Here is a 24,636-nt window from a genome sequence, read left to right as displayed (position 1 = left end):
GCAACAGTCTATCTCCATCTTGCTGCAGTTCCTGTGCATCTGATACATATATGTTTTTTCCACATTTTGTGATAAGACCTTTTAAAGAAGGGCTTGTGGTTGAACTTAAAATTATCAGATGTACAAGGACAGATGTATTAGTATTTTATTTAAAGCTGAAGTATTTGTACAATTTTACATAAAATGTGTGTATAAATATATATGACTAAAAATAATAGTTTTATATAGGCCTGGATTGTAACATTTAGGCAAACCATCACTCACAGGCTAGCTTGCTATCAAAGGCAGACAATGTGATGGCGAAAGCTTGCAGGGCGCACATGGGGTAGCTGTAATCCATGGAGAACACATCTTCTGCCACACGGCCAAACTGCATCACTATGTAATCCTCTGTAGTAGACATCAGCAGGAGGCACAAAGAAGAGACGATTAACAAGAGGAACTTTAATGGATTGAAAATAAATACATTTGTGTTTATCTTACCATTATCAGGGTGAATTATCTGAAAGTTTTTGACGGAAGCTTGCGTGACACGGCCATGAAAGTTGAGAACGTACGAGTGTGTCTGCTCGTTCCAACTGGGACATTTGTTGATAAGAGTAATGAGCTGATCCGTGTTGTGATTGGCATGGCGAGTGAGCAGTGTTTCCAGTTCCTAAAAAAACAAAAACATTGCTACTATAAATGAGAGAAAAAATTAAAGAGTACTAAAAATTTTACACAAAAATCCACTTTATAACTATTACGAAGCCTATACCACATTTTAAAATTCCCTCCTCGTCAGCTTTTAGCATATTGTTTCTCATTACATCACTTTTGGCCACTTGATGTTACCCAATAAGTCAATCTTTCTGTTATTTCAGGTCTTCCAAGATGTCTGTTAAACAAATGAAAAATCTATTCACTGCTTTAATTAATTTTAAAGCTGCGGATGGTCAAATATTTAAGCAAACCCAGATGTAGATTTGATTTCTAAACCGAGCATGGCGGGCATGTGCTGATATTTTGACAGCAGACTCACATTCTTTGGTGCAATGGATACTCTTTCATCATCAATCATTCCTGGGATAATCACAGTCATTTTCCTGGGACCTTTAAACCCCAACACATTTGTCTCCTGGAAAAATACAAAAATTACAATTTAATTAGGTGTTATAGTTTATTTAATTGAATAAGTAACTGTTTAGACTCACATAACAAATTGCTGCCAGCTCTTGTCGCACTGATTCACTCTCTTTTATAAAGGGCTTTTTCTCTGGGTTTTCCCCACCGTCATATACTGTGAATTTTGTACCTAGAACGTTGGACCTGAAGAAAGCAAGCTAAATATGTAATATGTGGACAGTAAAATACTACTCAGGAATACATTGGGGATTATATACCTTAATTTTCCTATGTAGCTATTTGTATTCCTGGACAGATTTGTTGGGTCAGTTGAAATCAAATAATTAGCAGTTTTACATTTTTTTCTCTTTCTTCCCGCCATTAAAAACACCTGTGCAGGGATAATAAATGTTCATATTTATGTTTTTCTAATGTCATTAAATGTATGATTGGTTAGTACTAAACCTACCCTTTTTCCATCATCTTTCTCCAAATGCAGGTAGTACGTAGGAAACATCCCCTTCTCCATACCTCTCCGATCTCTGGTCACTCGACATTGTATCGTCACCTCTTTTGGGGCTGGGCGCAACGCAAACTTCTCCAGATCCTCCACGGACATGGGAGAAGTTGTCTGAAAGATAAACGTGTTTTTAAATTTAGAAAAAGTCAGTCTTCAAATGATTTTTTCTATAATGAGCTGTATGCCTTACTCTGTCATGGTCACTTTCAGAATTCCTCCTGTAGTTGGAGTTCAATGATGCTAGACTCTTTTCTTTTTTTGTTGATTTCTTTTCTTTTTTCTCTTTTTCTGAATTATCTTCATCTTTGCTTTCATCACTTATTTGGCACCTTGCTATAGGATGAGATTAAGTATTTTATTACTGAATTATGATTTGACACATTTATACTATTATAAACATACTTACTAGTGTCAAGCTTATTAGCTCTCTTTTCTGACTGTGGGGAAAGCCACTGCTGGTTGCTCTCCTCATTATCACTTTCATCACATTTTTTTGCATTTTTTAGACTTGTAATTTCATGAACTGTGCCTGCTTCTTCTTCTGAATCTTCTTTTGGATTTCTCTCTATAGCCAAGAAGACATCAATTTGAACAAGTTATGATTAAGATGAATATTGTACATTACATTTCTATTGAGAGTGTCTATGTAAGAGTGTACATACTTTTATGTTCTTGTCTCTGTATTTTTTCACTGTCATCTGAGTCTTTAGAGCCTTTAGATTTGATTTTCTTTTTTGTTTTCTTTGGCTTTCTCTCTATCTCTTGCTCTTTCTCATTTTCTTCAGTTTGTTCCACTTCTAAAAATTAAACACAACACTGTGAGAACAGACATAAAGGTGCACTATGTAACTTTTCTGGTAAAGGGTCTGTCACGTGCTTGTCTCCATGGAGACAATGCCCTAGGATGTTCCTCAGCATTTAGTCAAGTTAAATAGGCTGTACTATGGAGTATTCCAGGCAAAACAGTAGTATCTCCATAGAGAAAAGCAAGGTGTGGACCTTCCACCAAAAAAGCTACATATTGCACCTTTAAATAGAACATCTCTGCACACAGGAATTATTCACTATAATTAACAATATCATACTTTTGTCCTTTTCTTTTTTCTTTTTGGATTTCTTGTTTTCCACTGGGACATCATGTTCAACTTTACATTTTGATTCCATCTCTTTGTTGATCTCTAGGTTCACTGTTTTCATTGTCTCCAGTTTCTCCAAAGATATCTCTTCTGGAACGTCACATTCACCCAGTGTGATCTCATCCACTGGGTTGTCATGGGCATGTTCAACTTGGTCTGAAAAGAACACAGCAGAGGCATAAGACATAAAATAATGTGTTTTTGTTATACTTTACTGTCTTCACTCACCAGTTAGGGAAGCAATACTGAGGGAATGGTTAAATAACAGAGGTGTCTCGTCCGATTTGGTTTTCTGTTTTCTCTTTTGCTTTGAGTCCATATTTGAAACTACCATCTGATTGTCAGCCCTCTTCCTCTGCTGTCTTTTCATCAGAATGGCTCTCTGAAACAAATGTAATTTTATAATGTGTAATCATTTTACATAATTATGCTTGATTTAATAAAACATATTGGTCTATTTATGCCCACTTTTACTACAGTTGAGTCTTTGTTTAACCATAATTTATTTAGCATTGTTTCAGTGATGCAAGCCAAATAAAACCAGGTGGTTTAGACAGCAAAGTAGCTTTGCAATTAGCTTACTGGTTCTACTTTTTGGCATTACACAATGTTATTGGAGATAGTTTAGGACTGTAGACTGTATGCGATGTATTCTGGGACACTTCATCCAATTCAAAACTCCAATCACAGAGTGAAGGAGGACACTTGAAGGGATCTGAGGAGCTTTAATGCCCTTTCTTGTATCTTTCTCTCAGGTTATCTATCCTTTCATCTGGTTATCTATATTTAAGAACATTTAAATCATATTACTAACTGAAAATAATTGTCACAGAGCTACTACATATAATCAGCATGAACAACTGTTAAACAGTTTACATCAACAATCCATCAAAATATGTAAATTAATCACGTTAATCAAATTAATTAACATTAGAGCATTACATAACAATTAAAGCAACAATTAAATAAATAACTGATGCTACAGCAGTTAGGTTAAAAGTAATAGCACTACCATGGTACCAGCATGGATTTATAATAATATTATTATTATAGTTCCATAAGTACCAGTAATAGCGTTGCCATGGTACTCCCAAGGACTCCTGGGCTGCCTAGAAATGCCTGAACTAAATAAACAGTTACTGAACTAACAGTTATACTGGGGAATTTACAACAAAGTAGCTGTGAAATCCCAGCCGCTGTTTATGCTAAATTATAAAAGATTTTCACATTTAGACAAATTATATCAACAGTTTGTCATCCATCAATTGTATGTCTTAATTACCTGATTTTCCAGTTTTTGTTGTCGAATATCTGTATCCTCCATGATGTCTTAGAGGCGGTGTCACTTCAAAGCTTACAAAGATTGCAGAAAAAGAGCAATCTCAAACTTGTGTTTCTAATTAAACAAACTCTGCCATTTCACACATCGTAGGTTACCTTGTACATTCGAGAGACTGTCAGTCGGGTGAAGCAGAAGGCAAAGTGGATTAGAAGGAGATAATGTTCTTATATTGACCACACTACGGAGTATGGACAGGGAATGGACAAGGAGCGGACGGGGGGGCAGGACGAGGGAGGCCATGCCGACCAAGAAAGCCATCGGACCGTCGGACCAGTGTCATCAGTTCACTTTCGCATCAACGCTGTCGAGAGTTATTGTACCAAGCCATCATCATAATGTTATTAAAAAGACATCTGCTTTGCTTGTAAAAAACAAATAAATTACAAAAAATTGAACCCTCGCGTTTTAATCCATCTACATTTGATGTTTGTTCCTAAAAGCCTTCAGAAGCGCTAGCATTGCACACGCTACTCTCAGCGGGAAACTCACAGGTTTATCCCGTTGTCATGGATACAACAGCAGTGATCAGCACCGTAAGGCCACATTTCAGAAGACGGCCTTCATGATAAAATCAGTTAGGCCTACATCAAACATACGTTTATAGAAATATACGTGAATGGTTCATATGAAATGTCATATTTAAATGTGGCATTAGCTTTTTAACAGTATGTCCACTTTAATGACCAACATAACCATCTGAAATATCATGACCATTATTATGGTAGTAAACGAACCGGAAATGCAGCCACCGTTGCTAGGGAACCGTGAAACTGACAAACAGAAAGTGGTCCAGGATGATTTTCGGGCTTTCCTTCATCTGGTTTTCTTTAGGGTTTATTTGTAAAATATTAGCTGGTTGGTGTTTTTTCTAAAATTATCTGGTTTGGCCTAAGATGACAATGGAAATAAAAATTATGGTGAGATTTTTATTTTATTAGAAATTCAAAAAGTCTCTGCATTACATCTTCTGTAAAACCTCATTCATATCTGATCTTCTAGATACCACAAGAGCCAAAAGCCAAAGTCATGCTGTGGTAAGAATTGCTCTATACACTGTTTTTAGTTAAATTATTTTGCTTTTAACCTTTTGTGTATTTGTACATTCCAGGACAGACATAAGCTACCATGATATGGAAAGGCTGAATAAAATACAATCTATTCCTGAGCTACAAATGTGTGCAAAAATATATTCTAAACTCTTCTAAATGTTACTTCTATTTTCAGCCATGTACACTATATTTGATACATATTTTGCTTGACAGTACTTTGTGTGAATTACTCGAGATAGATGTCCCAAACCCAAAGCGTGGAATTCTGCTGGACCTTTATGTCCAAACAGTATTTTATTGCAGAGAAAATAATTTTAAACCTACCCAAACATCCACCCTTCTATCCATCCTTAAATCTATTCACAAGATTAATGCTGGTTGGTAACTCTTACCATTAATAAATGAGTTGACTAGAAATATAGGGCTTTCATATTTTGTCCATGCTTTCTCCTGCAGAAACTGTCATTAACAACATAGAACATTGTCATACATATTGCAAAGAGCTGTTGCTTTGTCATTCAGTTCGGGTTGGTAAACAAAACATTTAATTGATCGAAGCTTTAAAATTGTCCATTATTAAGACTTTTTTGTAACTCTCACAGCAACCACCATTTAGCATTGACCTTTATAACTCAGAGGAAGTGACTTCTATCTATAAATACATCTACAACAGTTATATGAGACACTACAGACTCTATAAATTTGTTTTTACTCCACAGGTATGAAAATGAAACATAAGCATGTTTATTATATGTATACTTTATACACCATAAATAAAGTACACTAACTTTTTCTTTTCTGTATCACAGTTAAAACTTGATTTGTCTCTGACATATTCGGATAGCACTGATCAGAATGTTGCTGCTACTTCAGGTAATGATGTCACTATACTTTTTTTACACTATTCTTTCATTTAAAGCTATATGCATTTTTATGCATGAAATGATAAAATAGAAGATGTATACCTTTCCCCAACAAAATCAGAGGACAGCTAAGAAGGCAAGCACATATTCTGCAGTAATTATATAATATTTAAAATAATTTGGTTTGGTTTAGTTTCATAATGTCATTCTTTTTCATCTTCAGCCTAGAACCAATGGGACAAGCAATGCAATACTACAAAAAGTAGAAGCAAAAGAATGTTCTCTGTATTTGCTTTCTAATAAAACACACTGAAAAATTGCCTGAAATGTTTTATTGTCACAAGGAATTGGCCAATATTTTCTCATAAGCAGATGGTTCAATTACACATTCTTCAAATATTGATGAAAAGGTACCAGTGGTTCTGAGTTTTTCAAACAGTAAAACCATTCAGTTTGTGTAAGCAGGTCTTTTAATCACAACATACCTTAGAATGTAATAGTTTCTCTACATCAAGTAATAGTCATAGTAAATAATTATATCGGTTAATACAGTGTTCCTATATCACAACACACAAAGTACCTGGATGGGTTTTCACTGAGAATGAATACAATGAACAGTTTATATTATTGTGTTATTTTTTTTTTCATAGTATTTGTGCAATGAGGTTAATGGCGATGTGCCAGTGCAAACATGTTGACCTAACATAAACACTAAAATCAAAAGAGAAAAAAGCATTTTACTTTATATTGTGCGTGCCAGAGATAAAATTGCAGAACCAAGGCTTAATTTAAGGCAAACAAATAAAACTGGTCTTTCTTAAAACAGTCTAAAAATATAACTTGATAAAAGACAGACATAAACATGGCAAAAATGCATGTGGTCAAATTAAAAATAAAAGGAATGAGGCTATTTAGGTATCAAAGTCCTCTAGACCCAAGAGAACAATTTTAGCTGTGTTCTGGAAGAGAGCTGCGCGATTCTGCTGCTCACCTTTCTTTACCCAGTGCCCATAAATTCGGAAAGCACAGCCATCAATGAGCTTACGCACCCCACGGATGGAGTAAGGGTCTCTGGCCAAAACGTCCCGGGTTAGTGGGCGGACCCTGCGGTATCGACTGTACATTCGAATACAGGCCAACACTGAGACAATCAGCACCTAAGGATAAAAAATAAAGGAAATTAGAGACTTGTACTTTTTTTGTTGATAAAATGTGCTATAGAAATTTTAATTTGTATGAACCCAATTCTAAAAGATGAAGATAAAACAACACCATTTAAAAATAACACACTTAACTTAAAATGCATCATATTTTATATAGACCACCAATATAAACACATTGCTTCTTGGAAAATCAGACAGCAGACACAAGCACTGACATTTGTAATTTTGCTCACCCTAAAAGACTTTCTTGGGCTAAAAGTACGCAACTCTTCTTTCTGATAAAGTCGGAAGAAGGAATGTGCCAAAGCCTGTTCAGCTGTCAGACGGGTAGCAGGGTCCACCACAAGCAGCCTGGAAATCTGATTAGAAACAAAGTTATAAATAATGTTATAAAGAAGGCAGACACATTTACATACAGTAAGTACATATGTACTACACACATGTAAATTTTAAAAAAGCTGTTAAAATTAAGAATTTTCAATAACTTTACCAAGTCTTTTACAGTGTCAGACCGGTCATCCCACTCCGGGGAGCTGAACTGATAGCGCCCCTCCATGATCATTCTCAGCATCAGCATCTGTTTACGATGCCAGAAAGGAGGAGACCCAGCCAGAAGGGTGAAAAGTATCACTCCACAAGCCCAACTAAGTCACAAGAAAAAAATCATCAAAATCTTGGTATCAACAAAGTGTTTTCTGTAATGTTTGTATACAGATCATAAGTCTTACAGATCAACCTCTTTGCCATAGCCTGGATGCATTTCATCCATTGAGCATCTCAAGATTTCAGGTGCCAAATAACCAGGTGTCCCACAAAGCTCTGAAGATAAAAAATAAAAATAAAAAATCATCCAAGAACAATCTGTGAGGGGCAACAGAATCTGAAATGTTGTAGTAGTACCTCTGAGTTTTTCTCCTGGTTGTAGCTGCACTGAGAAACCAAAGTCAGATAGTTTAATATGTCCTTGATCATCAAGAAGAATGTTCTCTGGTTTGAGGTCTCGGTGGACAATGTTGAGGGAGTGAAGGTACTGCACAGCCTCCAGCAGAGCTCGCATAATACTCCTTACAAATATACACATAAATAATACATTTAGATAAAAAGACATTGCAATGGATTATTCTGATTAAAAAAACACTTCATTCCATATCCAATGTCAAGATGCAATCATTCTTGTCTCACCTGGTTTCTTTTTCACTCAGAGTTACTTTTTCAGTGAGGTAGTCAAACAGCTCCCCTCGTCGCATGCTGAAAATATATGAGTAAAATCAAGCTTATCTTTTACCTAAAGATGTCTAGTTAAATCAACCAGACTTAATACTTACAGGTCAAACACTAAAAATATGAAAGTTGCTGATTCATAGGAATCCACAAGTGTAACTGAAAGTAAACAGATAATTTTATATATAAAGGAAATGCACACATATAACAAATACATAACTTCTATACATACTTATTGAGGGGTGCCCTTTCACCATGTTGAGCACTTGAATCTCCTTCAGTGTGGACACTTTAACCTCCTCCAACTGCTGGATAGTCATTTTTTCTGCTGTTATTTCAATAATCTTCACTGCTAACTCCTGCCCAGTGTGTCTATGCACACATCTGCGCACAACACTGCTCACCCCCCTTAAAGACAATGAATTAAGTAGATATGACACTGCTGACAGTTCAGATCTGCAGATTAGAATTTACTTTTGGACTCACCTCCCAATCACCTCTTTGGGGTCATATTTCTGGTAAAACTCTTTGGCCCCCACCCAGTCTGGTAATTCATCTCCAACAACTATATCTTTGGTCATAATGATAGCATATAAATCTGAAACAACACAGGAGCCACACAACACCAAACATTGTTAGACTGAGGGCTGTGCATTTAATTAATTAATTAGATGTATCATGTATTGCTAATATGTGTTCTCTGTAAATAGTGTACACAACAGGAGTAGAAATAGGCTATATTTCACTGGAACCTATAGAAAACTATACCATAAATGGCAGCATATTGCAACATTGCTACAGGAACTGGAAAGCCGCAGTACGCGTATTTTCGTACAGGCAATCTTCGGGATAGTTTTACCGTAAATTACAAAACATATTTATGTTTCACCAGGTTCACGCGCTATCTCAGATACACCGTATTACTGTAGCCCTATGCCCATCAAAAGAGTAAATCCCTCAAGGACTTTGGCCTTAGCTACCGTCTCCGCTCATGACAAAATCTACTTACAGTGAAATCCCACAAAGGCCTGGACGCATCAGCTGACAAACATGAAAGTGCACCTATAGGTGCATTTAGTAGTCATAAAATCAGCAGGGTTCTCAGATTTTACATTTAGATCGGACATGGACACTATTTACATTTCTGGCACATTCCTGTAGGAGAGTGTGTCAGTAATGCCCCCTGGTGGTTGGAGTTTAAACTCCAGACAAGTGAAGGAAGTTATATGTTTTTGTTTGTTTGTTTGTGTTGAACCACGTGGCATTTCGTTTAATAGTATTTGTTGTATTTTATATAGTTCAATTATTATATTTTATAGTAAAATATAATTCATATGGCATACATTTTATCAATGTAGATTTTTCAGTCGTCCCGGCGGAAAAACTATTGTGTCACTTCCGCTTTTCTATGTGTACGTCCGTTCTCTGTCGATTGTAGTAAAGGTTTGTACAGTTACATTTTGTCTAAATATTCCACATATCCGATCCTGCTGAGGTGCAACATCCTCTCTATTTCGTGTATTATGCAACGGTTACTAAGACATTAACCAAGAGTCATCTTTTCTGCCCGATTCATGGTGTAGACTTGAATCAATCGGCAAAACGTTAGCTTTAGCTTATGTCTTAGCACTTTGCCGTTCTTAAACCTTAAATTACTCTTGAAATATTTGTTAACACCATATATTGCAATAATATATAGCTATAGTTCAAACTGCAAGATGCCTATAAGGTATAATATAGTTTATTCATCTAGTAATACAGGGTTGGTCTTTGCACTGTAGCGATTTTGTGATTTCCCATGCATGCGTGTTAAAATTATTTGACTTCTTTCATTCAGACAAAGTGAAAATGTCAGGTGCTGGGGGAGGAAAGCGTCCCATGGGCGGGGACAGCCCCCCTGGCCCACCTGAGAAGAAAAGCAAAAAGGAGGAGAAGACCACTACCACTCTGATTGAACCCATTCGCATTGCTGGTGTCTCTTCAACGGTTAGTCTGACCCTGTTTCACACTCTCGATTATTACTGCATGTTTTTTATGTGAGTTCTCAATGCTGATATTCACCATTCACAGGAGGAAATGGACATGAAGGTTATCCAGTTTAAAAACAAAAAGCTCTGTGAGCGTTTGGAGCAGAGACAGGCTATGGAGGATGAGTTGCGTGAGAAAATTGAGAAACTGGAGAAGAGGCAGGCCACAGATGACACAACTCTCCTTATTGTCAATCGTTACTGGTCACAGGTACTGCACAGTTTTGTATTTGTCATATTAATTATATTACACTGGACAAAAACATTATTAAGTTGTCTTATTGATCTTCAGCTGGAAGAAAACATGCATATTCTACGCAAACGCATTGAACCAGCGCCATCAGCTCCATCTGCCCCTGTTCCATTCTCTGCTCCACTCCCTGATTCAGCTCCAATGGAGGAAGATGGCATCAACATGGTATCGCCAACTTCATCTTCGTCTGTGCCTCTGCCTCCGTTGCCGGAAGGACAGAGTGTTGCAGAGCAGCCAGAGCCTCCAAGAGATGAACACCAAGAGGAAAATGTCCCTGAAGCACTACATCAACCTGCTCCTCCTGCTGAAGGAACAGAAGAGCAGTCGGCATCTACCGAGCAGCCACAAGAAACTGGTTTGTTTTACAATTTAACCAACAGGTGTGGAATTCTAAAATGAGACTGATTTGTTAATAGTTTTGTTTTCTGTGCAGATCCACTTCCACCTCCACCTCCTTTGAGCGAGAATGCTAAAGTTTTTCTTACAATATTGGAGCACAGCAGTGAGGAGGAGTTGTCACTTCATCTTCAGGATCGCATGAAGTTTAGCAAAGATGTTGTTGGAAGCTTGGTGTGTGTCTTTGACAGACTACACAATTGTATTGATGACATGTGCAAGAAGCTTCAGGCCGAAGGTAATTCTAAAAACATGACTACAAATGAAAGAATTCAGAATCACTACAATTATCTGATAGTAACCAGACTATTACACATTACTAATAATAATTATGTTGAATATAAACAAGACATACAATATTGTTGTTGGTGTATTAATAATAATTATTATATAATGAATATCTTTTATGTGCATTCAAACATTCAAGAGTGATGATACAGTAGGTTATATTTTGTATTACCACAGTATGCCAAGATGATAACCAGACTGAAATTATGAATACAAATCGGAGGCTACATGATGAATACAGCCGTCTGAGGGACATTGCTACTCAACTGCAAGGCCGACATCACAAAATGTCAATGGAGGTATGCTGCTCCAATTCAGCATTTTTGTTGTTACAAAGTGTTGATTGTAAAACCATGTACAGACAAATCTATGTGTTACATATATTATTTCTGTATGCCATTTGTTGTAACTAAGGGTAATTTCACTTGTTCTGCAGTATAATGAGTTAGTAGATAAAGTGACTAGTGCAGAAACCAAAGTGACTGAGATGCAGACCACAGTAGAAGACTTACAGTGGGATACAGAAAAGCTACGAAACAGGGAACAAAAGCTTAACAAGCATCTTGCAGAGGCAATGGAGCAGGTATGTGGAATGTCTTATTAAACAGTAAGAATTTTCAGATGTTGTTTTTTTGTAACATATGGTCTGTTTTTGCAGCTTAAGTCTGGTTACAGTAGCACTGGCAGCTCTGGAGGGTTGCCTGGAGGCCAGATCACTCTAAACATTCAGAAGGTAAGAATCAGAGCCCTTAAATAACAAATCTTTTACACATTCCTTTGTAATAACTTGATTTCAACATCCAGACTCTACATCTGAAAATGCTTCTTTTTTTTTTTAGTTTGAGAGTCTCAATGCAGAGCTAGAGCACTACCAGGAATTGGCAAATAGCCGAATGGCAGAGTTGGAGAAGCTTCAGGTGGAGCTTCAAGAGGCAGTTCGAGAAAGTGAAAAACTCAAGGTAATTTTTTCTTCATGGGCATCTGATGCAATATTTCTGAGCAAGTAACTAGCTTCACCTCTCTGTTTTGTAGATGGACTTGCGCAATATTCCAGAGGAGGTTGTGAAGGAGACCACAGAATACAAATGTCTTCAGTCTCAGTTTTCGCTATTGTACAATGAATCTCTTGGTGTGAAAACTCAATTGGATGAGGCACGGGCCATTCTACTGACAGCGAAGAATGCTCACCTTCGTCAGATAGAGCACATGGAGGTAGGATTCTCCCTCTTACTGGTAACCTTTCAAATACAACTTGCTGAGTTGCCTTCACTGGACTTTCTAACAACTTTCTTCTTGTTTAGAGTGATGAGCTGTCTCTTCAGAAGAAGCTGCGGACTGAGGTTATTCAGCTAGAGGACACCTTGGCCCAGGTGCGCAAAGAATATGAGATGTTGCGTATTGAGTTTGAACAGAATTTAGCAGCAAATGAACAAGCAGGTATGTTTTACCTTTTCTAAACAGTTAAAGTGGAGCTCTAATGTGAAGTTTTTAGTGAATGGTCTTATCTCTGTTTTTTCACCAGGACCAATCAACAGAGAAATGCGACATTTAATTAGCAGTTTGCAAAACCACAACATGCAACTGAAAGGTGACGTACAGCGCTTCAAAAGGAAACTGAGAGAAACTCAAATGGAAATTAATAAGGTACATAAACTCATTGTCATTACCTTGAATTGATATGTTTTACGTTACATTTTTTTTTTTTTTTATACTTGTTATACAGTTGCGCTGTCAGAGTGGAGACACAGGGGTTCTGATCCTTGAGGAAAGCACGTCTGACAGTATTGATGTCAAGAAGGAGGAAGAAGACGACCAGGAGGAAGAGGAGGAACGAAGGAAGGAGCTGGAGCGGCAGCGGGCTCGAGAGAGGGAGCGAGAGAGAGAGGTTGAACGAGAACGCGAACGTGAGAGGGAGAGAGAGAGGCAACGCAGTGATGAACTCAAGAGGAACTCTGACACTCTGAAGATGCTCAGAGTGGATCTCAAGTATGTCACTCATCTACAGTTTGTAATATTGAAAGTGCTGTGGTCTGTTTTTGAAAAGGTTTATGGTTCCTCTATTAGGTTAAGTTGATGTAAACATAGAAGTAGCAGCTTAGCTAGGACCTTTAAGACTCACTCCACAACAGTCCTCCCAAGCATGCAACACAAATAATGTCATGTACATCAACTGTCCATTTAAATAATTAAAGTTTCTAATTTTCTGTTGTATAGTGTTTATTGTATTATTAGTAGAACATTTGGGCCTGTAATCAAATCCGCAACTACTTTGAACTACTTTTTGGAGGTGACAAAATAAACCAGGGGTATTTAAATAAGTCTGGCTTAGCAATTGAGCTAGATTTATGAAACAAAATTATTTTGGTTATGCAGGTTACCAAGGTTCATGCTTTATATTTTCCTATTGTGATCTTCTCTGGATATTGTTCTCTCTTCTCTTTGTCAGAAAAGCCCAAGAGTCACAGAAAGAGATGAAGCTCCTATTGGACATGTACAAATCTGCCCCAAAGGAGCAGAGAGACAAAGTGCAGCTGATGGCAGCTGAACGCAAGTCTAAAGCAGAGGTATATCTTTTAAGTTTTCTTCTTCAGTAAATCATTGCCTTTTTCAAATGTTTCTAATTTTTGTTTATTTTGTAACATAGGTGGAGGAGTTAAGAATGCGGGTTCGAGAGCTTGAGGAAAGGGAGAGAAAGGAGAGTAAAAAGTTAGCTGACGAAGATGCATTAAGGAAGATTCGGGTGGCTGAAGAGATGATTGAGCATCTGCAAAAGAAACTGGCTGCTACTAAACAGGTAGATTTTGTCTCACTTAGTGCATATATTACTTTTTCACTCTGTTGTTAGCATTGAGCAAGTAAATAACCATTTGGGAGAAAAATGGAAGATTGTCAAGTGTAGTCTAAAGTTCTTTGCTTGTTACAATTCTGCACAATTCTGCTCCTAAAGTGTGGAGGTCAGATATTGTAAGTAAATAGAATAAATAGTATAAAACTTGTTTTTTTTCTGCTACTGCATCTGATATTTCCCTGAACACTTGAATGAGTTGTATTTTAACCCCACTGATCTGTAGTTAATTATTTTAGCTATTACGATGCAAAATAAGTGGTTGTATAGCTGGCTAAAGGCTCATTATTGTTGATGATATCATAACACTATGTACAAAATTTGAACAGAATATGATGTTTGAATTTCTGTTTCACTGCATTGATGAATGAATAAGCTGCAGTTGCGTATGCTTTGGAGCCCGAGTGGAAAAGTATATTATCAGAGGATAAAACCCAGAACAAAGCTGTTTTACCTATTACAAGTTAAAAGTGCAGTGAGTAGAATTGTACTGGCATCAGGGCATTAAAAAGCTACTTGTGAGTTCATACCACTTACATTTATTGGACCTGGTTGGCCTATACAGAATGAAAGAAGGTAAGAAAAAATGATGCAACTGTGAATGATGGAATAAATGAGGGTTAGGATAAAACAATTAAAGACTACACTACTACTATAACCAAAGCACCACTGTAAATTAATATTATAATAATATAATTAATATCATTATTCCTATAGCAAGACTGTCAACTGGACAAACCTTTTTCAAAGAATTGACTTTTTCTTTTGCTATGGATTATACCTGGATGACTGAGAGATTGCACAGACATTATTATTCCTAATACCACTATTCAAGGTGTGAGTCAGTACAAAATTGTCACATTACTATGTTGTTTCCAGGAGGAAGAAAATCTATTGAGTGAGATGGATGTCACAGGCCAGGCCTTCGAAGACATGCAGGAACAAAACAGTCGGCTCCTGCAGCAACTCCGGGAAAAGGATGATGCCAACTTCAAACTAATGAGTGAGCGAATCAAATCAAACCAGATCTATAAGTTACTGAAGGAGGAGAAGGAGGAACTGGCCGACCAAGTCCTCACTTTCAAAACCCAGGTATTTAACTCATGAAATATGTTGGAAAAATGTTGGGAATAAGTCTGTTATGAAAGTGCATCTTGTGTTTTCCTCAGGTGGATGCACAGCTGCTTGTGGTGCAGAAACTTGAAGAGAAGGAGGGCGTTCTTCAAAGCACACTGGCCACTCTGGAGAAGGAGCTAGCCGTGCGGACACAGGCACTGGAACTCAACAAGAGGAAGGTGAGACATTTTCATCTGAACTTGTCACTTGACTGGAGATTATTGCCAGATGGGTTTCTGTTTCACAGCAGGTGCCAAATGCCACACCTTCCCATATCACCACTTTAGTTTGGTGCATTCAGATGCCTGTGAGACATTAATGCAAGCAGCTCTAACCCTGAATTGTCCTTGATTCAAAGCAACAATGGAAAAAAATGTCTCTTAAATGTTTGTTAAATGGTGTTAAGTCTATTGGTCTATTTGAGTATTTCAAATTTTTCTACCTTCCATGTTGAATACTATAGAGCAGTGGAATAGATTTATGAAAGACATAATGTTCATTTACTTTTGTAGTTTCAAAAACAATACTGTTATGTGCTTACAACGTGCTAACAATAAAATTAAAATGGAAACACATGAGAGAGGCTACTTAGTTTAAGTGAAACCAGTAGTTGCCTGGAAGCCAAAACGGAGAATTTTAAAATGCATTGTTTGCTGTGGAAACCTGCTGTCATAGAAGTTTATGTTAACAGCACAGTAAATACATTCAACATGAAACCATTAACATTGGACCACAAAGCAAGACTGTCCAAACTGGTTATGTGCTGATAAAAGGTTTCATGGTAATAGCGGCGTCTTGTAGCACCTCCGCATTTCTGGTCTGCACTAGTTTTAATTGACTGTGTCCGGTTTCCTCCACGCTGCTGCAGGCTGTGGAGGCGGCCCAGCTGGCAGAAGACCTGAAGGTGCAGCTGGAGCACACTCAAGCCAAACTCAAAGAGATCCAGGTGTCTGTGGCCGAGAACCGCACAGCCCGTGAGAGAGAGAGCAGCAACCTCAAGCGTGCACAGGTACGTAGCATCTCCATTAGGGTCACATAGCTGCAGCAGACAAAAGTTCTAATCTGAATGCTCCCTGTGCTGTTGAATAGGAGGATCTATCCAGGCTGAGACGGAAGCTGGAGAAACAGAAGAAGGTGGAGGTGTACTCTGATGCGGATGAGATTTTACAAGAGGAGATTAACCAATATAAGGTTGGATTCAATAACTGACTAAATATAACTGTAAAGTACTTCAAAGAATGACTTTTTTAATCAATCTGAAAAAGGTAAAAAATAGACCATGTCCTCTCATGCACCATCGTATTGTGTTAAAAGGGTCTAGAATGTTGTTGTTTTCACTTATTTTAATTAAGTTAATAATAATAATGCATTGGATTTATATAGCACCTTTAGAGACACCTAAAGCACTCAGTTACAGTGAATTATTCTTTCACTCCACAATCGGTGGTGCTAAGGTGCTATTGTAGCCACAGCTAGGCTAATCTGCGCCATCGGCTTCTCCAAATAGGACCAACACTCACACACACCGTTCACATAAGATCCAATTAGAAGAATGTGTTTAGCTTACTTGTCAAAAAGCCCTAAGAGCCATGTGTATCACAATTGGAATCTACACCATAGTTTGAGAATCACTTTGCAATGTATATTTAATTGTTTTGTGGACTGTTTCTTTTTCCCATATACACCGTGTCTTTAAGCCAGGAAGTGATCTCAAGCTCTTCCACTGCTACTCCATTACAACCCATTTGTGCTTTGGGATGTCTATAGTCATAATTTTTACACCCGTTGCTACTCACAGTGCCAGTCGCCTGACTGAAATGTTTACAATCAAATAACTTGCAATTTTTTGCATTTGTTTTTGCACCCAGGCCAAGCTGAGATGCCCCTGCTGCAACATGCGAGACAAAGAGACCGTACTCACGAAATGCTTCCACGTTTTCTGCTATGAATGTCTCAAGATGCGCTATGACACACGGCAAAGGAAGTGCCCAAAGTGCAACTGTGCCTTCGGAGCCAATGACTTTCACCGCATCTACATTACTTAAAGCAAATAGGGTAAACAAAAGGACTTCAAAAGTGTGGAGAACCAAAAGAGAGAAACACACAAACTGAAATGTGACAGGTCCTGGGTGCCCCTTGTTTTCTGCTGAAAAACTTCAAGTGCTGCATCATTGTCAGTCTATAAATAATATTGTGACCAAACCGAAAGTGACACAAGTGTTGTGTTGTTAACATTGTAGTGAATAAACAGTTGTTTGTAACACATGGATGCATTTGCACACAATGAGCTGGTCCACACTGATTTCCTCTATCATGTAGTCATAACAAAACAGACCCATGATAAAGTGTTTTTAATGTATCAAAGTTTGATGTGTTTTATCTTTCCTGATTTGGAAAAAATATTTGCATTGAACTTTAAATTATAAATTAAAATAAGACATCGGTTAACAATTCAGTCCCAGACGTGTAAAACAAAGCGTGTTTCCAATAAACAAAGCACTTCAGGCCCAAGGAGTTTTTGGTTAGCCTATAGTATTTACAAATCCAGTGCGTCAGAGAGTTTGGCGGGCGGTCAGCACATACGGGAGAGCTTGGATCACCTTGGGCACAGTCCTCAGTGTGTGTTCATCCTGTTGCCATGGTTCCTATTGCAGAGTTGGACACAACATCTGCAGCTTATAGTGCCTCATTACTGATGAAATCACTGCAGTGGAAAGTCAGCTCATATGGGTGTCCTTAGTGTGCTGTGCTTCTCTGCTCCAGGACCCGCTCTCCTAAAGGTTAGCCGTGACAGCGAGTACAAAAACATCTGTCCAACAACATGCTTCAGAGCTAATTGGGCCAATGAAAACCGTCCCCCTCTGCCCCGATGATGTGAACTATTTACAGGGAGGTTGGGCAACGTCTGTTTGACGTTAGCGTTTGTGGGAAAGGCGGTTCACACCATGTTGCACATGCAGAAAAAATCTTCAGGCTGCAGAGACCGAGTGAATACATAAAAAGTTTATCAGGCATTTGGGATCAGTTAAGAAAAGTTTCAAGAGAGTCGGTTGGCAGAGGTCAGAGTCAGCTAGGAGTGGCTGTTGTTCACACAACAGACTGCCCCACCTGCCATAAACAGTTTACACTTGCAGTGGTCTTTATTAAAAGGTGAGACAGACACCAAAGACATGCGTCTTCTCGCTTTGTTTTTGCATATTTGTACAGCGGCAGTTACACCCAGCTCCACACAGCGCCCTGTGTCAGGGACAGTTTTTAGTTTTTAACTTTCCAAAAACATGCCTGTGTCAGCTCTTTGTCTGTGCGCTAGGGTCTAAGCCGAGGAGAAAAGGCTTATCTAAGTGTTCCGGGTGTGCAGAAAGTTTTATTAATGTGCACGTAGCTTTAGTGGGGAATGTCATCTGTTTTCTCCTGCTGCTTTTGCGTATGGGACTCGCACTCATGCCAGAGACTTGTGTTTTTTGGCATTGCGCAGAGAATGACGTCGACAGGCGTGGTAATAACAATGAGAACAGTATTAAGTCCAGACACACAGCCTGTGGCGTAACAAAATCATGTAAAAACTAGAGGCGTGGTTCCAAACCTTAACATTTTTGTACACCTTTACTAATAAGGCTGATTTAATTCTGACTTTTATGTGAGGGACTGTAGTGAGCGCACGCAGCGCGCTTGTGGAGTTTCCTGTGAGCGCGCGCTGAAGATCCGAGCATACAGTACATAGGAAATGAGTCATAGGAGTTGAACTGTGGCGTGGGTGTGTGCGCTATTAAAACAAGGCGCAGACTCCTCCAAGTGACTCACTCTGATGCTCGCTTTTCCATGGTGAAAACCAAGCAGCGCGGGCTGGTGCGCACATGAACTTTTGGGAATTCTGTGGGACACGGCGAGCAGCTTTAACACTCAGACATGGCTTCTAATACCTTTTGCGCTTTGTGCGGGATTATCATAGCAGCTGTGACTCATTTCCACGGAGTGGATGCTCAGAGAAGTAAGTGGATTACTTTTTAAATTTTATTTTACAACACGTTGTTTGTGAAAATGTTTTCAAACATTTTGGGTTGCCTTTAAATGTGTGAAAGTAAAGTGATAGATTTCTCAGTTTAACGTCGGTTTGTCTACAGCTATTGCGTTCTATGTTGGTCCATGTGAACACAAGTTCAGGCCCGGTGGTCCTCCGTTATGATGGACGCAGATACCGCACTGCTTACAGTTGGCTTCCTTTACCAGCTGCATATCTCACCGGTTCCGCATTCCTATCGCCTTATTTCACCCCGTCCATCCGTGCCCCTCGAGTGAGAATGGACAGACCACATGCACAGCGCTCTGTTTAGTGTCCAGTTTAGAGAGATATGCTTTCACCTCTCCTGTTTCCAGACTCTTTGAAGAGGCTTTCCTCCATCAGCGTGAGCAGATTTGGCTTTGACTCGAGACACAGACTGATATCAGAAGAGACAACAATGCATAAAGATTATTCACACAGCACTTCCCAAAGAAATAAGTCAAAGTCTACTACAATATGAGTGTGAACAATCTGTACATCTGGTCATCAGCTGTTGGTCCACCCACTCCTCCTCCTTCTCACTCGTGACAAAATACAGGCCCCCACACCCAAAACACCCTTTGTCAGCCGAGGTGCAGAGATCTGCCAAGGTCCTGGGGGCAACAACTCTAAAATATGTCCTCATTCATGCATAACTCACAGGCAGTCCATAAAAGTATGTCTATGTGGCCGTTAAAGACTGGCTAGGCATGTTAAGGTGTTTATATTCTCTGTATAAACAATGAGGCTTCACAGTTTGGACACATGAACCAGCAGTCACAGTTCACCTCCTTCCTCTGACCTTTGGAGTCTCTCTCTCCCTCCCTCTCCCCCTTTCTCCCCTTTCTCCCCTTTCTCTCTCGCTCAATGATGTAGAGTTGAAGTCATCCACAGAAATGCTTACAAGATGTGTGACAGGGTTGTTACGGTGACCACTGCAGTAAAATCAGTGGAGCAGGAGGCTGGGGTTGGCCTCTAAGGACACATCCAAATACCTTCGACATGACTTTTTACAACAGATGTCTTTTTTCACGCAGGCTTGTTAATGGCCGGTACTACTTTGTGCCTTTAGTAATGTGATCCAACCTTTTGTTCAGCTACAATGTACCTCAGGATCTTGTTCTTGTAAAGGAAAGATTGCACAGATCTGGAGATTTCTCTTAATTCCCCATGATGAGACAATCAGACCATTCTGAAATGTTTCACTGTTGAGGTTCCAGCTACAAATTTGCTAAAGACTGCTTCTTTTTCTGTTTGCAATGAGCTGAAACGATTTGATTTAGCAAGAAAAGCATGTTGTCTTGTATACATAAATGCCACAAATATCTTTATCAGAGTTGAACTAAGGAAAAATCTAACTAGGAAATAAAGTCTTAATTAACAATTTCCTCAAAATGCAACTCACATGCTGAACATGCCTTCTAAACAGTAAGGAAATGTTATCAAGGCAACTCAAGACTAAATGATTCTATTCTTTTAACTTTCTTCAGTTGACGTAGCCACAAAACCCATGTTTCAGACATTCATTTCATTCACCACTCTCTGTGCTAGTGGTTTTATGACTAATAGTTGTAACCACAGCAGAGATAATACTACAGGATGCTTATTTGTCAAAACTCAGTACTCATTTCTGCAAAGAAATTAAGATATCTTACGAGGACAAGAATAACTTGTGATAAAGGTGGGTGAGGCTGGACAAAGTAATTATCTCTTGATCTTTGCATTATCCTGATTACAAACAGAAGAAATAGCAGTGAATGTAGCAGTGTGCTAAAAATTTCTTCAAATGTCTTGGTTAAGGTTCAAGTATTGTGCAAGAAGTGAATAGACCATAAAGCAACAAATGTGCAGAAATATTTTCTTGCTAGAAAGAGTCCACAGCGAGGATACTTTTAATTGTGGTGTAAACAATTGTTTTCCACAGTAATGCAATTTGAGCAAAGATATGGATTAATATTGCATTATATTAGAGGATAAAGTCTATTTACCTAAAAAATGTGTCATACATAGCGCTGCAGTGGGTTGAATGCTCTCTGTCTCATTTAAACTGTGCATATTACCATGAGCGACACTTAGCCAACATAGACCACTGCAGTCACAGCATATGGCTGGTCATGAAGAATCATGTTATTGTTTTTTGACAGTGAGTAGCATGTTTTGACAAAAAAACATTTTTTTTACTATACTAATTTTAAAGTAACGTTACTTTTAATTCAATGCAGATACTTCCCTCCGTTGCTTAACGTTATAATGTATTGTTTGCAGAGGCCAGGCTGTAACCCTATCTCACAGCCACAGATTAAACAAACGACTTGTAATAATGTTTCTGTTTATTTACTGTCCCCTCTGCGTTTCATCTTTCGTTCTAAATCTTTGTTCTCGTCTGGAAGTGCAGAAGTTTTAATTGTTCAGCTGTGAGGAGGCCATAAAAATAGATGAAGCGATGCTCTATGTCTGCAGACAGTGATCTCCCCTGCTGATGTCTCCTCTGTCCCACCCGCCCGGCCGCACACGTACCACTGCACACAACACAAACAGTTCAAGCGCCCACCGTCTATCACACATCCTGAGCCCAAAGTCACTGAGTAATACTCCCGCTGATGGCACCAACCCAAAGGAATTTCCCCAGTTTCTTTTTAGAGGAAAGCCACAAACGTGCTTTTTCATGTGCACGTGTCTTATCTGAGTCCAGAGGAGTTACACAGCTAGTTCCCACCACTGGGTTCAATACAATATGAAAACAAATATCATGAAAGTGCATTTGGGTGCATGGATGTTTACTTTGTAACTTAGCAACTCAAATTCAATGGACAGTGTAATGTGCTTCTCGGTATAATGTTGGAACAGTGGTTACAATACCAGTCTTCTATGGTCTGAGCAATTAATTAATTAATTTTATTTATTTTGCACATCTTTGAGCAAAATGGCCTATTAAAAATATTAACAAAATATTCACCTGACATGTTAGTGTGGCACATTGTCAGGATGGTTGCAGTGACATAAATATTTTCAAGCACTGCTGGAGAACTGGAGTTATGTAAGATTACTTCTGGAGTGAAAAAGTTCTGCCAATACTAATACTGTATAATGATGTGATAACACTGATGTCCCTCTCCATCCCTGATTCTTTTCACTAATGAATTGTGGTGTTTGTTTGCAGGTCAGTGCAACAGTGCAGAGTTCTGGAACTCAGATTTGGACGTGTGTGTCCCGTGTTCATCGTGCAAACAGTACCCCAAGACTCCGTCCTGCAACACATGTACGCCACCCACTTTCACCTCAATATCATCAAAGATTTTGAGCACAGAGTTGATCATGTTTTGTGTTTTTGACAGGCAAGTCCATAGATGACACTCCAGATGTGTGGAAGTTGGCCGCAATCACCAGTTTCTCCGTGTTAGCAGTGGTCCTTGTAGGAGCCGCACTCATTATTGGGGTTATGGTGCACCGACGCAAATCCCACAAGAGGCCTTTACGTGGTGAGACTGCATCATCAACATAATAACACAGAGGACATGATTAGCTCCTTTTCCAAATAAAGATAATGAACATTATATTTGAAAATATGGACCCCAATAACAGTGTTGAAAGATTGTCATTGAGAGCAAAAATAATAACTAACTAATAGTAACTAATAATAACTTAAGAGGGTCTTTAGTGAAGGTTCCTTTATTTTTGTTACAGAACCTATTGAAGAAACTGCAGGACCACTTTATCAAGCTTAACATTAAAGTAAGTAAGTGTTTTAATATTTGTGTGACACTTCTCCATAAGTAGTCTAATAACATTTATATGTGATGCTTATATGCATACTAAACTACTTTTCTCTGTCTCTTCAGCCTCATGATGGTTGATGTGACCACCCTCACAATGAGGTCCGCCTCTGTTAAACTGTGACTGTAGGGTATATTCTCCATGGACCTTTGGACATTACACCGTGTCTCCTCCTCAGTGCAGGTCCAGTAGTGGAAACCCAAACACCTCCATAGCAACAGTGGACAAGTGACTTTTTCTGTTTCAATCCAGATGTTTTCTTCTGTTGGTGAACTTGTCAAACAACTTGTCTCACCTTCTTTGGAAGACATAGTGATTCCATATTTGTTTGATATAAGCTGTGCCTCCTCCCATATTATTCCCAGCTTGGGACAGGCTTGAAGGGTACACTGACATATCACCCCAGCTATAATAGTTCTTTAATTGTTTGATTGGTCAGAGGTAATGACCTAGTAGTTTCTGTAGAGAAAAATACAAATTGGTGCTCAGGAAATTAATCCACAAAACAATATAATTTGTTCCAGTTGGTTGAATGTAAGATCCCATAAACTTCATACCTGGCACATCAAGGCCATTTGAATGTAGCTACTTTTAGATGAATCACATCTAACTCTGCCAGTACTTCATAGTTATTAAAGCAATCAGATGAAGGGAAGAAACTGTTTTTATGCACTGTTCATGGGTCCAAAACTTTTTAAACTTCTTTAACTGTTAAGTTTGACATTACCACCCAATGTTTTACATTAAGTCGTAAGGAAACACTAACATGGAACAAGGAATGTACAAGTAATGGAAACAGCACCTCCACTTATTGAAGGTGGAGCCACGCAATTTAAACGCTGCCAAAACATTTTATATTTACGGCTGGAGTGAAAAAAAAAAAACAGTGGAAGTCTGGTTTGAATTTCCTGGATCTAAACAAGTGCGTTGCTGTTTCCTGCTTTTTATTCCATTCACAAAATCGACAGAGTATTTGTAGCAACATACAAACTCATTCTTTGTTTTTAGTTTTCTAGATGTTTATATTATTTATTTGTACAAATCTTACAGTGTTGTCAATCTGTAAGGTACAAGCACATGATTTTTAAGGGACTCCGGTGAAGATTCTTCGAAGGCCAGCTTTCAATGTTACTGAGCTAAAACTTCCTGCCTTTATTCGCTTTGTATAGATTCTTGTAAATATTGTACATGCACTGGCTTCTTTTTAGGCAACCTTATAAACAGTTTTATGTACCAAATGTATTTTCACAATAAAACTGACCAGTTGTTTTGTATGTGGTTTCAGTTCTTGTTTTTCTAGTCTCCCCACCTTGTTTTTTTGTCAAGATACATTATATTCCTTACTATGGACTTATTTAAAATATTTTACATATCAATTCAATATCAAATGGGAATATCATTGAAAGGTGTATTAATTTCAGTAGGCCAAAGGTGAAGTTAAGTTAATATACATTAAGCATATTATAGCATATTAATACATAAAGCATATTATAATGTATG

General features: G+C 38.4%; 5 protein-coding genes across 6 annotated transcripts; 3 read left to right on the top strand and 2 right to left on the bottom strand.

Moving 5' to 3' along the window:
- Positions 1-161: 161 nt before the first annotated feature.
- si:dkey-220f10.4 (tubby protein) lies at positions 162-4,113 on the bottom strand. The gene is made up of 12 exons (XM_055150077.1): positions 4,043-4,113; positions 2,989-3,142; positions 2,710-2,916; positions 2,287-2,421; positions 2,031-2,189; positions 1,815-1,957; positions 1,574-1,735; positions 1,383-1,495; positions 1,194-1,308; positions 1,022-1,117; positions 484-655; positions 162-390 (listed from the first exon to the last, which is right to left on the bottom strand). Exons 1-12 carry the CDS (start codon positions 4,082-4,084, stop codon positions 257-259), a joined length of 1,632 nt encoding a protein of 543 aa, XP_055006052.1. The 5' UTR covers positions 4,085-4,113; the 3' UTR covers positions 162-256.
- A 785-nt stretch (positions 4,114-4,898) lies between these two features.
- On the top strand, positions 4,899-6,242 carry cfap119 (cilia and flagella associated protein 119). Its single transcript, XM_055150523.1, has 8 exons — positions 4,899-5,019; positions 5,102-5,136; positions 5,211-5,276; positions 5,365-5,528; positions 5,608-5,678; positions 5,754-5,870; positions 5,961-6,024; positions 6,238-6,242. The coding sequence occupies exons 1-8, from the start codon at positions 4,996-4,998 to the stop codon at positions 6,240-6,242; spliced, it is 546 nt and encodes a 181-aa protein (XP_055006498.1). The 5' UTR covers positions 4,899-4,995.
- Positions 6,243-6,331: 89 nt separating this feature from the next.
- On the bottom strand, positions 6,332-9,575 carry phkg2 (phosphorylase kinase, gamma 2 (testis)). The gene is made up of 10 exons (XM_020924207.2): positions 9,408-9,575; positions 8,885-8,996; positions 8,631-8,806; positions 8,503-8,557; positions 8,360-8,425; positions 8,078-8,241; positions 7,906-7,996; positions 7,668-7,821; positions 7,411-7,536; positions 6,332-7,171 (listed from the first exon to the last, which is right to left on the bottom strand). Exons 2-10 carry the CDS (start codon positions 8,977-8,979, stop codon positions 6,926-6,928), a joined length of 1,173 nt encoding a protein of 390 aa, XP_020779866.1. The 5' UTR covers positions 8,980-8,996; positions 9,408-9,575; the 3' UTR covers positions 6,332-6,925.
- A 122-nt stretch (positions 9,576-9,697) lies between these two features.
- Positions 9,698-17,687, top strand: rnf40 (ring finger protein 40). Its single transcript, XM_055150267.1, has 20 exons — positions 9,698-9,841; positions 10,236-10,384; positions 10,469-10,636; positions 10,718-11,033; positions 11,112-11,312; positions 11,540-11,661; positions 11,799-11,945; positions 12,021-12,095; positions 12,202-12,321; positions 12,395-12,574; positions 12,664-12,799; positions 12,885-13,006; positions 13,086-13,348; positions 13,809-13,926; positions 14,007-14,156; positions 15,087-15,299; positions 15,377-15,502; positions 16,192-16,332; positions 16,413-16,514; positions 17,192-17,687. The coding sequence occupies exons 2-20, from the start codon at positions 10,247-10,249 to the stop codon at positions 17,366-17,368; spliced, it is 3,015 nt and encodes a 1,004-aa protein (XP_055006242.1). The 5' UTR covers positions 9,698-9,841; positions 10,236-10,246; the 3' UTR covers positions 17,369-17,687.
- A 1,207-nt stretch (positions 17,688-18,894) lies between these two features.
- LOC110159615 (tumor necrosis factor receptor superfamily member 12A) lies at positions 18,895-24,410 on the top strand. 2 transcript variants are annotated; one of them, XM_020924195.2, is made up of 5 exons: positions 18,895-19,311; positions 22,523-22,621; positions 22,698-22,841; positions 23,047-23,098; positions 23,202-24,410. In XM_020924195.2, the coding sequence occupies exons 1-4, from the start codon at positions 19,230-19,232 to the stop codon at positions 23,085-23,087; spliced, it is 366 nt and encodes a 121-aa protein (XP_020779854.1). In that variant the 5' UTR covers positions 18,895-19,229; the 3' UTR covers positions 23,088-23,098; positions 23,202-24,410. The 2 variants fall into 2 exon arrangements, with proteins under 2 accessions (XP_020779854.1, XP_020779853.1); XM_020924194.2 differs by having other exon boundaries at positions 18,904-19,311; positions 23,047-23,094.
- Positions 24,411-24,636: the final 226 nt, after the last annotated feature.

This window comes from Boleophthalmus pectinirostris, unplaced genomic scaffold, assembly GCF_026225935.1.
Source record: "Boleophthalmus pectinirostris isolate CB_2022bp ecotype Guang Dong unplaced genomic scaffold, ASM2622593v1 HiC_scaffold_14, whole genome shotgun sequence".
NCBI classification, from domain to species: Eukaryota; Metazoa; Chordata; class Actinopteri; order Gobiiformes; family Gobiidae; genus Boleophthalmus; species Boleophthalmus pectinirostris.
The sequence above is the reverse complement of the archived record's forward strand: the minus strand, read 5'-3'. Positions and strand labels throughout refer to the sequence as shown.

Excerpts from the sequence above, each read along its gene's own strand:
- si:dkey-220f10.4 (XM_055150077.1), bottom strand. The coding sequence starts at position 4,084 with ATGGAGGATACAGATATTCGACAACAAAAACTGGAAAATCAG. Across the intron at positions 1,958-2,030 it reads AGCTAATAAGCTTGACACTA|CAAGGTGCCAAATAAGTGAT; the intron begins GTAAGTATGTTT and ends CTCATCCTATAG. Across the intron at positions 1,736-1,814 it reads CTGAAAGTGACCATGACAGA|ACAACTTCTCCCATGTCCGT; the intron begins GTAAGGCATACA and ends TTTATCTTTCAG.
- cfap119 (XM_055150523.1), top strand. The coding sequence starts at position 4,996 with ATGACAATGGAAATAAAAATTATG. Across the intron at positions 5,020-5,101 it reads CAATGGAAATAAAAATTATG|ATACCACAAGAGCCAAAAGC; the intron begins GTGAGATTTTTA and ends CTGATCTTCTAG. Across the intron at positions 5,871-5,960 it reads AATTTGTTTTTACTCCACAG|TTAAAACTTGATTTGTCTCT; the intron begins GTATGAAAATGA and ends TCTGTATCACAG.
- phkg2 (XM_020924207.2), bottom strand. The coding sequence starts at position 8,979 with ATGACCAAAGATATAGTTGTTGGAGATGAATTACCAGACTGGGTGGGG. Across the intron at positions 8,807-8,884 it reads CCCAAAGAGGTGATTGGGAG|GGGGGTGAGCAGTGTTGTGC; the intron begins GTGAGTCCAAAA and ends ATTGTCTTTAAG. Across the intron at positions 7,537-7,667 it reads CTGACACTGTAAAAGACTTG|ATTTCCAGGCTGCTTGTGGT; the intron begins GTAAAGTTATTG and ends GTTTCTAATCAG.
- rnf40 (XM_055150267.1), top strand. The coding sequence starts at position 10,247 with ATGTCAGGTGCTGGGGGAGGAAAGCGTCCCATGGGCGGGGACAGCCCC. Across the intron at positions 13,007-13,085 it reads CTCAAATGGAAATTAATAAG|TTGCGCTGTCAGAGTGGAGA; the intron begins GTACATAAACTC and ends CTTGTTATACAG. Across the intron at positions 16,515-17,191 it reads AGGAGATTAACCAATATAAG|GCCAAGCTGAGATGCCCCTG; the intron begins GTTGGATTCAAT and ends TTTTGCACCCAG.
- LOC110159615 (XM_020924195.2), top strand. The coding sequence starts at position 19,230 with ATGGCTTCTAATACCTTTTGCGCTTTGTGCGGGATTATCATAGCAGCT. Across the intron at positions 19,312-22,522 it reads CGGAGTGGATGCTCAGAGAA|GTCAGTGCAACAGTGCAGAG; the intron begins GTAAGTGGATTA and ends GTTTGTTTGCAG. Across the intron at positions 22,842-23,046 it reads CCACAAGAGGCCTTTACGTG|AACCTATTGAAGAAACTGCA; the intron begins GTGAGACTGCAT and ends TTTTTGTTACAG.